Source organism: Myotis yumanensis, unplaced genomic scaffold (genome assembly GCF_028538775.1).
Source record: "Myotis yumanensis isolate MYYU_CA2020_CCGP unplaced genomic scaffold, mMyoYum1.0.hap1 SCAF_2, whole genome shotgun sequence".
In the NCBI taxonomy this organism is placed as follows: domain Eukaryota; kingdom Metazoa; phylum Chordata; class Mammalia; order Chiroptera; family Vespertilionidae; genus Myotis; species Myotis yumanensis.
This window is the reverse complement of record NW_027223753.1, coordinates 160,051,715-160,064,196: the sequence shown is the minus strand read 5'-3', so window position 1 is coordinate 160,064,196 and position 12,482 is coordinate 160,051,715. Positions and strand designations below refer to the sequence as shown.

At 44.9% G+C, this 12,482-nt stretch overlaps 2 protein-coding genes across 3 annotated transcripts in view; one reads left to right on the top strand and one right to left on the bottom strand.

Annotated features, from left to right (window-relative positions):
* SLC49A4 (solute carrier family 49 member 4) overlaps positions 1 to 6,198 on the bottom strand; it is an 81,787-nt gene extending 75,589 nt beyond the window's left edge. Inside the window, exon 1 of one of the 2 annotated variants that reach the window (XM_070406345.1) lies at positions 5,604 to 6,198. In XM_070406345.1, coding sequence (XP_070262446.1) covers positions 5,604 to 5,946 — 343 coding nt within the window. In that variant the 5' untranslated portion in view covers positions 5,947 to 6,198. The remainder of the gene's footprint in view (positions 1 to 5,603) is intronic. The other variant, XM_070406344.1, reaches the window with a different exon arrangement.
* Positions 6,199 to 8,041: 1,843 nt separating this feature from the next.
* The window catches only part of LOC139003909 (HSPB1-associated protein 1-like), a 44,409-nt gene continuing 39,968 nt past the window's right edge, over positions 8,042 to 12,482 (top strand). Inside the window, exon 1 of the mRNA XM_070406341.1 lies at positions 8,042 to 8,219. Coding sequence (XP_070262442.1) covers positions 8,156 to 8,219 — 64 coding nt within the window. The 5' untranslated portion in view covers positions 8,042 to 8,155. The remainder of the gene's footprint in view (positions 8,220 to 12,482) is intronic.

Genomic DNA, 12,482 nt, shown 5'->3' with positions numbered 1-12,482 from the left:
CTCGCAAGACCTCTAGCCTCCCTGTCCCCAACAGTCACAGCTAGGCCAGCACAATCTGTCTTAGAGCCCATCAGGACTAATTACATTGTGCCTGTTATTCCTGTTTGCATTAGTCAAGAGAGATCCCATGATGGGATCCAAGCCATATCCCAGTATGGCTTCATATACTCCCTAATCTAACCTCACCTGCCACCTCCCCAACTCCTTCCTGAAACCTTTCCACTGTGCCTGCCTTCTGAGGTACTCAGAATCAGTGGGTCAGTGGAATCCCTATATCCTCAAGCTCTTCTCTAAATATTCTCTTCACCTTCTTATTCCTACTGAAACCTCTCTCCTGAGAAAATTGTTTGCCCAGCCACTTGTAGCTCACTGTTACTCTCTCATCCCTTAAGCTTCCTAATCTCTTTTTTCAATGCTTTTAAGGTTTCCCCTGGTTTTAGGTAAACTGATTATGATGTGTGTTGGTATAGTTTTCTTCATTTTTCTTCTGCTGGGATTTTTTTAATTTCTTAGATTTGTGGATATCAAATTTGGTAATATTTCTACCATTATTTCTTTATTCATCCCCCAACCCCCCTCCCTACCCCCCTCCCCGCCCCCCCCCCCCCACCCCACACACACACCTCATTTCACTCTATACCCTTTCCCATTACTTCTCACTTCTTCTTCTGGGATTCTAATTACATGCAAATTATTAGGCTACTTAAAACTGTCCTGCAGCCCACTGATGTTTGTTTGGGTTTTTGTTAATTTTCAGCTTTTTATTCTCTGTGTTCCAGTTTAAATAGCACTTATTGCGGTTTTCAAGTTCACTTACCGTTTCTTCTGAAACATCTAATCTGCTCTTAAATCCTGAAGAGTATATTTTTTGGTTACAGACATAGATTACATTTTCATTTCTAGAAGTTTAATGTTGGTCTTTTGTTTCTGTGTCTCTCCTTGCTTTCTTCTATCTTCTTGAACATATGTAGTATATTTAAACTAGTTGTTCTGATGTCCCTGTCTACAAATTCTATTATCTGTGACATTTCTGGGTCTGTTTCTATTAATTGATTTTTCTCATCTTTATGAGTTGAATTTTCCTGCTTCTTTGCATGTTTGGTAATTTCTGATTTGGATGTCGGGTATTCTGATTTTTACCTTCTTTGCGATGGATTTTTTTTTTATTCCTTTAAATATATTTGAACAATGTTCTGAGATACAGTTAAGTTGTCTTTGATCTTTTAAGCTTTACTAGTTGGAACCAGAACATCCTTTAGTCTAGGAATCATCTATCTTTACTACTGAGGCAATGCCCTTCTGAGTATTCAACCCAACCTCCTATGTATTATAAGCTTTTTCCATTATGGCTGTCGGGAAAGTGAACTATCCCCAGCCTTGTATAAACTTTGGGAATTGTTCTGCCTGCTCCTTTTTGGTGGTCCTTTCTCCAGACTTAGTTTCCTTACAACTATCTACTGACCAGTAGATAGCTGAAGACTCAAGAGGAACTCCCTGTCGATCTAGACCTCGGTTTCTATGAAGCTTTCCCCTCTCTGGTAGTCTACACTAAGAATTCTAGCTATGTTGGACTCTTTGAATCCTCAATTGTCTCCTCAACTTTAGAAAACCGCAGCTTCCCTAGCTGGTTTGGCTCAGTGGATAGAAAGTCAGCCTGAGGACTGAGGGGTCCCAGGTTCAATTCCGGTCAAGGGCACATGCTGGGGTCGCAGGCTGATCCCCAGTAAGGGGAGTGCAGGAGGCAGCTGATCAATGGTTCTCTCTCATCATTGATGTTTCAATCTCTCTTTCACTCTCCCTTCCTCTCTGAAATCAATAATAAATGAATTAATGAATGAATGAAAACTGCAGGGCTCTGTTTAGCTTGCTGGTGTTGCTTGGAAATTCTCTCCAGGTAGGAAGCTGAAGCAACCACATGAATCACTGTCCTGCTCTGCTGGTTGCTCAATGTCTAAAAACCAGCTTCATATACTTTGATTTTGTTTTTAGTTGTTTAAGGTGGAACGATATATCCAGTTCTTGTTACTCCATCATGGCCAGAACAGCCTTTGATTTCATTCTATCTGACTGTAATACTCACCACTCCTGGCTGCAACTGTCTACAGACCACCACATACCTGCCTCCAGGTCATTCACCTTCACTACTTGAAAATGAATTGGCTCATTATTCCTCCTTAGGACACCACTTCTTTCATAAGTCTGGTGATTTCTTGTGCAGATCCTTTCAATATCCTGCCTTCTCAGTCTCCTGACTTCTTATTCCACAATCATGTCCTCTACCCCAGCTTAGTCCTCCTCTCTGTTGGTTACACTATGACCTTAAGTTTGCCATAATTGTATCCATGACACAATTGCAATTTCCCTCATCGATCAACTCCAGCCACACAGGCCTCATTGCTCTTGGATATACCAAACTTGTTTGCTCTTGGATATGCTAAACCTTTGTATTTTCCCTAAACAGTCTTATCCAGAACTGACAAGTCAAGCTTCCTTTTAACCTCAGGTCTCTCCTCAAACACACGCATCAATAAGGCCTTCTCTGACACTCTATACTAGTGGTTCGCAACCTTGGCTGCACATTAGAATCACCTGGGAATCTTTTTAAAATCCTAATTTCTGGGCCTCATCTTCCAGAAATTCTATTTGTTACTAATGTTGTGGCCTCACCCCATAACAAAGAAACAGAATTTCTGGAGGATGAGGCCCAGAAATCAGGATTTTAAAGATTCCCAGGTGATTCTAATGTGCAGCCAAGGTTGAGAACCACTGCTCTATACAGAGTATTATCCAATCACACCCCTTTCTCCCTTGCCTTGCTTTATTTTCCAAAGCACTATTTGCCATTTGACATAGTAAATATTTAATTTTATTGTTGCACTAGTGACCCAGCACGCAAAATCGTGTGAGACCCGGGACCCCAGACCCTGCGGTGCCACGGGACCCAGAGTCAAGTCCCTGCCCACCTGTGCGCGCCTTGCTGCACATGCAGCCTCCTAGTGACCGGTCTTTGGTCGTTACAGCGTTAGGGCCACTGGGTTTTTATAATATAGATGATGCCTGGATCTTCTCACTAGAATGCAGACTCTGTGAGGGCTATCTCCCCAGTGCTTAGCACACATGTAGGTGCTCTCTCTTCTTAAACCTTTCTTCATTTGGCTTCTAGGGCACACAAGCTTTTGGCTCTCCTATTATCTCACTAGCTAGTCCTTTTTATCTCCTTGCTGGAAAATGAAAAGGGGTGAAAGAGTACAAAACCAACCTCAGGAAGAGAAACAGCCTTCTACACTAAGCTGGCTGTGACCCATGGCAGCAGGAAGGCCAGATAACTCCCTCTACCTTCTAGGAAGAAAGATACTGTAGAACCCAACAACAGCACGAACTCACTTTCAATGTGTGTAGATAGACTATCTGCAGCAGGACAACCAACATATAAACGTTTATTAGCCTTCTCCTACTGAAAAGGAAAACCACTTCCTAAAAGAGAGAATTTTTAAATCTATTTTTTATTGCTTCAACCAACTGAAAACATAAAACTGAATTCACTACATATTCATGGGAAATCTGAAACAACTCTTAAAGTGACATGTTTTATGAAGCAAATAGGTAGTCCCTAATTTATCTGGCCAGAGATAGCAGATAGAATTATAATCATAAGGGTGAAAATGAACATTTCTCCACCATAAAAACAAGGTTGGCTAAATTCAGTGAACAATATTGAAAATTGCTCCTGATAAAAAGAAACAACAAAAGAGCTTTCCCTCTAAAGTTAACCAACCTTGTAAGAAATGACTGAGGAATTGTCACAGATTGGAGGAGGTTAAGGAGAAATAACAACTAAACACAATTTGGGACCCTCCACTGAAACCCTGGAACGGGGGGGAGGGGAAAAGACAGTGGAAAAACTAGTGAAATCTAAATAAAGTCTATAATTTAGTTTAAAAGCAAACAAAACAAACAAAAAGAAAAGAAAAGAGAAGAGAAGAGAAGAAGAGAGGAGAGGAGAGGGGACGGGAGGGGAGGGGAGGGGAGGGGAGGGGAGGGGAGGGGAGGAGAAGAAGAGAAGAGAAGAGAAGAGAAGAGAAGAGAAGAGAAGAGAAGAGAAGAGAAGAGAAGAGAAGAGACAAGACAAGACCTCCACCTGGCTCTTGTGCTTCAGTGGTTGAGCATCGACCTATGAACCAGGAAGTCAGAGTCTGATTCCTGGTCAGGGCACATGCCTGGGTTGCAGGCTCAAATCCCAGTGTGGGGCATGCAGGAAGCAGCGGATCAATGATTCTCTCTCATCATTGATGTTTCCATCTCTCTCTCCCTCTCCCTTCCTCTCTGAAATCAATACAAATATATTTTTAAAAAATAGAAAGAAAACCTCCATTCAGAACAAAAACCCTATCTCAGCACCTAGTGCACATCTCCTGCATAAGTACCTGCTCTACCTGGAGGTTCCACGCCAACCAAGACACACCTTCCAGGGCTGGGCAGCTTTCATTGTTAGAAGGTTCTTCCTTGTGTGGCTTCTCCCTTTGTAACTTCACTCAGTTTAGTTCTTCCTTCTAGAATCTAGACCCACGCACATTAAGTCTAATTCCTCTTTCACTTGATCTCCACATATTTTATATTCTGTCTCAAGTTTCTTTTTGAAGCCTGACACACCCAGTTCCCTTCATGTTACACATTATGATTTTTACATCCTTGATTATCCTTGCCACACAACTTCTAAGGTACTCCAGCTTGTCAACAGCCTTCTTAAAATTAGTGTTCAGAACTGAACATTGGAGTAGAGCCTATCCAATTTTTTTTCTCTTCTTGTTTTTGACACTATGCTCCTCTGCCTAAAATCGCCTGCCCTTTTTCAGCAGCTCTGTCACATCTGTCAGGAATCATTTGCTTGTACTTGTGTGGTAAAAATCAATGCCTTATCATTCAATCCTATGACCTTTCCTTCCTCCTCAAAGAATCATATTGGCAAGTGGTAAAGAGATATATCTGACCAGAGTATTCTTCTGTGAAGAGAGAGACTCAATTATCTGCAAGTTTTATCTGAGAATTAAAAATCTCAACTGACACAGCCACCTAGCCACATTCACACAGTTTAAAGCTGCGGTGCATCAGTTCCCAGAAACCAGAGTCAGATCCGGAGTTTCCCAACAGCTCTGCCTGGGCTGGAGTCATCTGTTAGGCAAAGCCAGCTCATTACTTCCTTAAATCTGGGCATCACCTATTTTCTGACCTTTCACCCTCAACATCCCCAAGTTCCCATGAAGTCAAAGCATCAGTCATTTTTGTGAGGGGTAAAAAAACATACGCAGCACGTGCACGGGAATGCTCTGAGGTCCGCAAAAACGTGAACGTTCGGAGAACGCTTTATCTCTGCTGTTGCATAATGAGCCTTGATTAAAACAACAACAACAACAAAAAAACAACAACCAATAATAATAGCTGCAAAGATGCCTTCCCGTAGCTGCTGCTTTGGGCCCAGAGGATTCCTAGACAGGAATGGGATGCCAGCGACACTCCCGTCACCTCTGACAACCTCCAAGAGGAAACGGAGAAGGAGGCCGCCCCGGGAGTGCGAGCGCGGGCGGGTGTTCCCCGGAGCCCCTCACCTCTCTTGTCCAGGAGCCACATGAACGCGAAGCAGGGCAGGAAGCCGATGGGCCCCCACAGCACGAGCAGCGCGATGTCCCAGCTGGAGAAGCCGTAGGCCAGGCACGCCGAGTTCTGGATGGGGCCCCAGGTGTTCCAGACCAGGCCCTGCGCGAACCCCAGCAGCGAGAAGAGCAGAAGCACCAGCCAGCGGCGCCCGTACACCCGCCCGGGACCCGGGGCCGCCGCGGGCAGCGCCGCCGCCGCTACCTCCCGGCTTCTCCGGGCGGCGCCCGGCGCAGGCCCCGGCCCCGGCCCCAGCAGCGGCTGCCGCTCCTCCTCGCTGCTCCAGCCGGAGCCCATGGCGACGCGCGGCCCGCGGGGCCCCTGCCCAGCGCGGTCCGTGCGGCCGCAGACCAGCCCCGCGCAGAGGCGACGGGAATCGGCGGAGGCCGGAGCTGCTCCGGACGCCCTCGGCCTCCCGGCCGCGCCTGCTGCGCCTGCGCCGCGCGAGCGGGTCCCGGGCTGGGCGGGGTGGCAGGTGCGGCGCGCCTGGGGGAGGCTGGGGTGCAGGAGTGGACGGCCCCCGGGTGGGGAGAGATGGAGCGGAGCTGGCGTCCCAGAGGTGGACCGTGAGGAATTGGGACGGCGGGGAGGAGGCGGCTGGCCCCGGGAAAATGCCGGAGAGGCTGGATTAGAGGAGGTTGGGCACAGAACCAGGGTTGCTTGAGGAAGTGTCCAAGTTTTACATCATGTGCCTAGTAAACAACTTGTTGACCTCTAGTCACTCAAGCTAATGCTTGCTTCTATATTGGGTTTCTTTTTATTTTTTGTTGTTTTTTTTAACTTCAGAAATTATAGGAGGAGGCAGGATAAAATTGAGGTGTAGTAGGGACCCAAATGTTGCCACTTGAAAATAATTTTTAATGTACAGTAAGTACTGCCTAGTTTTATCAGTGTTTTGTATTACATACCCAATGAGATTATAAACTAGCCAATTTTACTCATATATAAAAGATAATGTTTCTACTTTTTTCCTGTCATCAATAAGCGAGCAATAAAGATATGGTCGTGCCCTAGCTGGTTTGGCTCAGTGGATGGAGGGTCCCGGGTTTGATTCTGGTCAAGGGCACATGCCCAGGTTGCGGGCTCGCGCGCCCCCTCCCCCACCCCAGCGTGCAGCAGGCAGCCAATCAATGATTCTCTCATCATTGATGTTTCTCTCTGTCTCTCTCCCCTTCTCCCTTCCTCTCTGATATAAATAAAAATATATTTTAAAAAAAGATATGTTCATTAAACTGGAAGATTTGTGCCCTGGCCCGGCAGTCAATATGGTTGGAGGGTCTTTCTGTATACCAAAAGGTTGCGGGTTCCATTCTGTTAGGGCACATGTTACAGGTTCATCCAGGTTCTGGGAGCTTACTGGAGGAAACAGATTTTCTTTCTTTCTTTCTTTCTTTCTTTCTTTCTTTCTTTCTTTCTTTCTTTCTCTCTTCTCTCTTCTTTCTTTTCTTTTCTCTCTCTCTCACCAATCTCTTCTCTCTCAAATCAATTCTAGTAGTATATATCCTCGGCTGAGGGGAAAAAAAACCTACACTGGAGGATTTGTTCCCAAATGACCCAGATCCATATTCAATTATGATTTTGACCTGAGGAAGAGTAAACGAGAAGGGTGGGGGGTGTTGATCTCTAGATCAAGCTGACGGTTGTTTATTTTGCTATACAAATCCATAAGCCTCACAGCTGCCGGTTAGTGCCCTTGAAAACCTAAGCGATTTGGCGTGACTGGGTGGGGAGATGAGTCACAGGGAACACAATTAAAGGACATCAGATCGAGGTTCATATTCCCCGGCAGCCACGAAAACCAAATGGAGTCATGCTGCTGCCAGAAGGGCAAAGCAGGTGGGAAGGGAAAGGAGGAGAAGCGTGCGATCTAGTATCCAAGGCTGGTAAGAGCGTTAGCAGAGTAAACCAACGCAGGGCCACATTCCACACTGCTCCGAGCTCCACCAAAAAAAAAAAAAAGCAAACAGCCCCTAAAACTCTAATATAATTGGAGAGAGGAAATCATCAAGGCGGAAAGGAAGGATCTGACTAGAAAACGAGGAGAAGCAGAAACGAAGCCAAGAAATGACTGCATTGAAAGAAGGACTTGTATGCATGCATATAAGCACAACCATTGGACACAAGACTCTGAGGGGGTAGGGGAGGCCGAGGGAATGTCAAGGGGGGAAAAAAAGGAGACATATGTAATACTCTTCGAAATACTTTAGGCAATAAAACAAAATTTTTAAAAAAGAAAGAAGGACAAAACTGCGGAAGGCAAAAAGAACCACAACAGAGACCACGTGGTTACATTACCGCTCCGGTGGAATCAAAACAAATCTGCGTGGCCCCGCCCAGCGCCGGTCACATGACTTGCACGTGATCGGCGCTTCCGGAAGAGCCGGTAGCAACCGCTGGGATTCCTCTCTGTGCACCGGCTGCAGAGCCAGAGCCCTGGCCCCGCTGGGGCCCCTCTCGCTCTCCACTCCACGTTTGGGTTTCGGGCGGAGTTGGAGCCGTGCTAGCCATGGCGTCAGGCTCGGGGGCCACCACCCCTGCGGGCGCTGCAGCTGGAACTGGAGAGGAGGAAGGTAGGTGCCAGCCTGAGGTCAGGCCGTGGGTACAACCCTGTGCCAGTTGGCTCTCTTGGCACCTCTCCTGTGGCCGTTTGGCCTGGCTCCTGTCTCAGGCCTCTCTGGCCCTGCAGTAAGCGGTGAGGGAAGTTGTTTTCTAGTGAACGTGGCTGTTCTCACGTTGTGGCATCCAGATTTTCGGTCCTCGCACAGGCCCTGTATCCCCGCATCCTACCAGCGCTGTTGCACGCCTGACGGTGTTTCGAATGTTACAGTGGATTAAAATTAAATGTGTGAAATTGGAGCCCACTCTTGAGGAAGATGGAGATATCTGGGGCCTTTGCGAACCGGGATTATGAGCTTTTGTTTGATTTCGGTGGAATCCTGCTTAAAAGGACGGGTGAGGTTTGGAAGCCCAGTAGCCTGAGATCCCTGTTAGCATTTATGGAATGGTTGCTCGGTTCCTGGTGCTGTTCTGGGGACTGCCGCAGGACCAGAGATTGTTTATAGCAATGCCTTTTCCCAACCGAGTAAAGAGGTATAGAAAGGAAAAACAGTGACTAACACGTGGTAACGGGAATACTGTCAGTAGTACACACTGGGTGAGGTCTGTCACCAGGAGGAGAGACCCCAGTAGGGCGGGATAAATGCTTCAAGGTGGGCATAGTTTGAGGTGGGCCTTTATGATTGGATGAGATAGTGACAAACTCAGGTGGTAGTCATGGGGAGTCTTTGGAAGACAGCAGGGGCCAGGATGGATGTGATTCCGGATAAAAGTCATGTTTGCCTCGAGGGGGAGATGACCATTCCAAACAGAAGAAACAAATTATAACTTAATATCTGACCCAAATCTCCTGCATTTATAACTCACTTGCTTGTGTACCCCAAGGGGATAATTCTTTTTTTTCCAATTACATTTTACATTTAATATTATTTTGTATTAGTTTCAGGTGTACAGCGTAGTGCCTAGAGTAGACAGTCATATACTTTACAAAGTTGTCCACCTGATATTTCAAGTACCCACCTGGCACCATACATAGTTATTACAGTATTATTGACTATATTCCCTATACTGTACTTTACTTTTTTTAACTATTTTTTTTTTATTGTGTAAAGTTTTACATATGTCTCCTTTTTCCCAAATTGACCCCCCCCCCCCCCAAGCCATTCCCACCCCAGGTAAGCCCCCACCGCCACAGTGTCTGTGTCCATTGGTAATGCTAATAAGCATGCATACAAGTCCTTTGGTTGTTCTCTAACCCCGCCTCCCCTGCCATTTGTCTCTAGATCGATCTATTCTTGTTCATCAAATTATGTTGATCATTATATCCCACATATGAGTGAGATCATGTGATATTTATCTTTCTCCGACTGGCTTATTTCACTTAGCATAAAGCTCTCCAGTTCCATCCATGTTGTAGCAAATTGTAAAAGTTCCTTCTTTTTTATAGAGGCGTAGTATTCCATTGTGTAGATGTACCACAGGTTTTTAATCCACTCATCTGCTGATGGGCACTTAGGCTGTTTCCAAATCTCAGCTATTGTAAATTGTGCTGCTATGAACATAGGGGTGCAAATATCCTTTCTGATTGGTGTTTCTGTTTTCTTAGGATATATTCCTAGAAGTGAGATTACTGGGTCAAATGGGAGTTCCATTTTTAACTTTTTGAGGAAACTCCATACTGTCTTCCACAGTGGCTGCACCAGTCTGCATTCCCACCAGCAGTGCACGAGGGTTCCTCTTTCACCACATCCTTGCCAGCACTTGTCATTTGTTGATTTGTTGATGATAGCCATTCCGACAGGTGTGAGATGGTATCTCATTGTTGTTTGATTTGGATCTCTCAGATGATTAGTGACTTTGAGCATGTTGTCATATGTCTCTCAGCATTCTGTATGTCCTCTTTCGAAAAGTGTCTATTTAGGTCCTTTGCCCAATTTTTGATTGGATCGTTTATCTTCCTTTTGTTAAATTGTATGAGTTCTCTGTAAATTTTGGAGATTAAACCCTTATTGGAAATATCATTGGCAAATATGTTCTCCCATGCAGTGGGCTTTCTTGTTGTTTTGTTGATGGTTTCTTTCGCTGTGCAGAAGCTTTTTATTTTGATGTAGTCCCATTTGTTTACTTTCTCCTTAGTCTCCATTGCCCTAGGACAGTGATGGCAAACCTTTTGAGCTCGGCGTGTCAGCATTTTGAAACACCCTAACTTAACTCTGGTGCCGTGTCACATATAGAAATTTTTTGATATTTGCAACCATAGTAAAACAAAGATTTATATTTTTTATATTTATTTTATATATTTAAATGTCATTTTTTAAAATATATTTTATTGATTTTTTACAGAGAGGAAGGGAGAGAGATAGCGAGTTAGAAACATCGATGAGAGAGAAACATCGATCAGCTGCCTCCTGCACATCTCCCACTGGGGATGTGCCCGCAACCCAGGTACATGCCCTTGACCGGAATCGAACCTGGGACCCTTCAGTCCGCAGGCCGACGCTCTATTCACTGAGCCAAACCAGTTTCGGCTTAAATGTCATTTAACAAAGAAAAATCAACAAAAAAAAATGAGTTCGAGTGTCACCTCTGACACGCATGTCATAGGTTCGCCATCACTGCCATAGGAGCTGTGTCGGTAAAGATACGGGGACAATTCTTGAACTTCATCTATACTTCCGATTCATTGATCCTTCCACTTTCTGCCAATCTGTATCCCCTAATTAGGAATGCACGTCATAGTTTATCATTATGATCTTGTCCTTGAAAATAGATTATCTCTTGTCTCTCCCTGCCTTTTCTTTTTCTGGCAAAACCCACACTCTGGATGAACCCAATCTTTTTGCCCTTTTTGCACCTGCATCTATCTGGATTAACTTTGCTGGGAAAAGTCCTGGATAAATTGATGACATTGTAAAATGAAAATGGTCAACCACTTGAAGATTCACTCAGTATGGGCATGAGATCCTTCTTATCCTTCTTATCCTCTGTTTCTGTGGTAAGCCTACTTTCTTTTTCCAATGACAATTCCCTAAACTTTGTATATACTCTCTTCATCTCTTTCTCATTTTCAGGTGATAAGTTCTTTGTAAGTCAGGTCAGTTCTGCATCTAGTCCAGCCGTGGGCAAACTACGGCCCGAGGGCCGGATCCGGCCCGTTTGAGATGAATAAAACTAAAAAAAAAAAAAAAGACCGTACCCTTTTATGTAATGATGTTTACTTTGAATTTATATTAGTTCACACAAACACTCCATCCATGCTTTTGTTCCGGCCCTCCAGTCCAGTTTAAGAACCCATTGTGGCCCTCGAGTCAAAAAGTTTGCCCACCCCTGATTCTAGTCTGTCAACTTTTTCCTCCTTCACTATCAGATCCTTGTCCAGATCATCCACATTTCTCACCTAAACCACTTCAGGCCTTGTACCCCTCCAATCACTTCTCTGTTCAGCAGCAAAAAGTGATACTTCCTGACTTAAAATTCTTCAATGAATTCCATTGCACTTGGAACTTAGAATAAAATCCAAATTCCTAACCACGGCCTACAAAAATTCTTGGTTTGGGTTGTATTCTTAAGGACATCTGTCACTCACCCCCTTCCTTTACCTGCTTTTCACATAGCTGGTTCCTTAATCATCAGGTTTCAGAGTATGTCACCACCTGAGACCTTACTACAGTGATTCCCAAAGTGGGCGCTACCACCCCCCGGTGGGCGCTGCAGCGATCCAGGGGGGCGGTGATGGCCACAGGTGCATTTGGGGGCGATGAGTAACTGCTATTAAAATTTTAAAAAAATTAATTTCCAGGGGCTGAGTAATATTTTCTGGAAAGGGGGCGGTAGGCCAAATAAGTTTGGGAACCACTGCCTTACTAGAACAAACCTATTTGAAACATTCTTTGTAGTTTTCCACGACCTCTAACCCTAAATGTTCTATAACACAGCATGCTTCTTCCTTTGTTTCTCTTATCACAATCTGCAATTACTTGTTTATTTTATTTCTTCCATTAGACCTTAAGTCCCTTGAGGGCAGGACCTGTGTCTGTTTTGTTCACCACAGGCAGCAAGTACAATGCCAGGCATAGTGAGCACTTGTTACGTATTTGTTGAGGGAATGATTAAGGGAACCCTGTGCCAAGTCCAGAGCAAGAGAGAAAAGAGCTTGGCCGGGTCCAGGAACTGAAAGGAGTTGGTATGAGGAGCGGTGAGAAAAGAAGAAGGATCATAAAGGGCACCTTATACCAAGTTAAAGAGTTTGGACTTTCTATGACCGTGGGAAGCCTTTG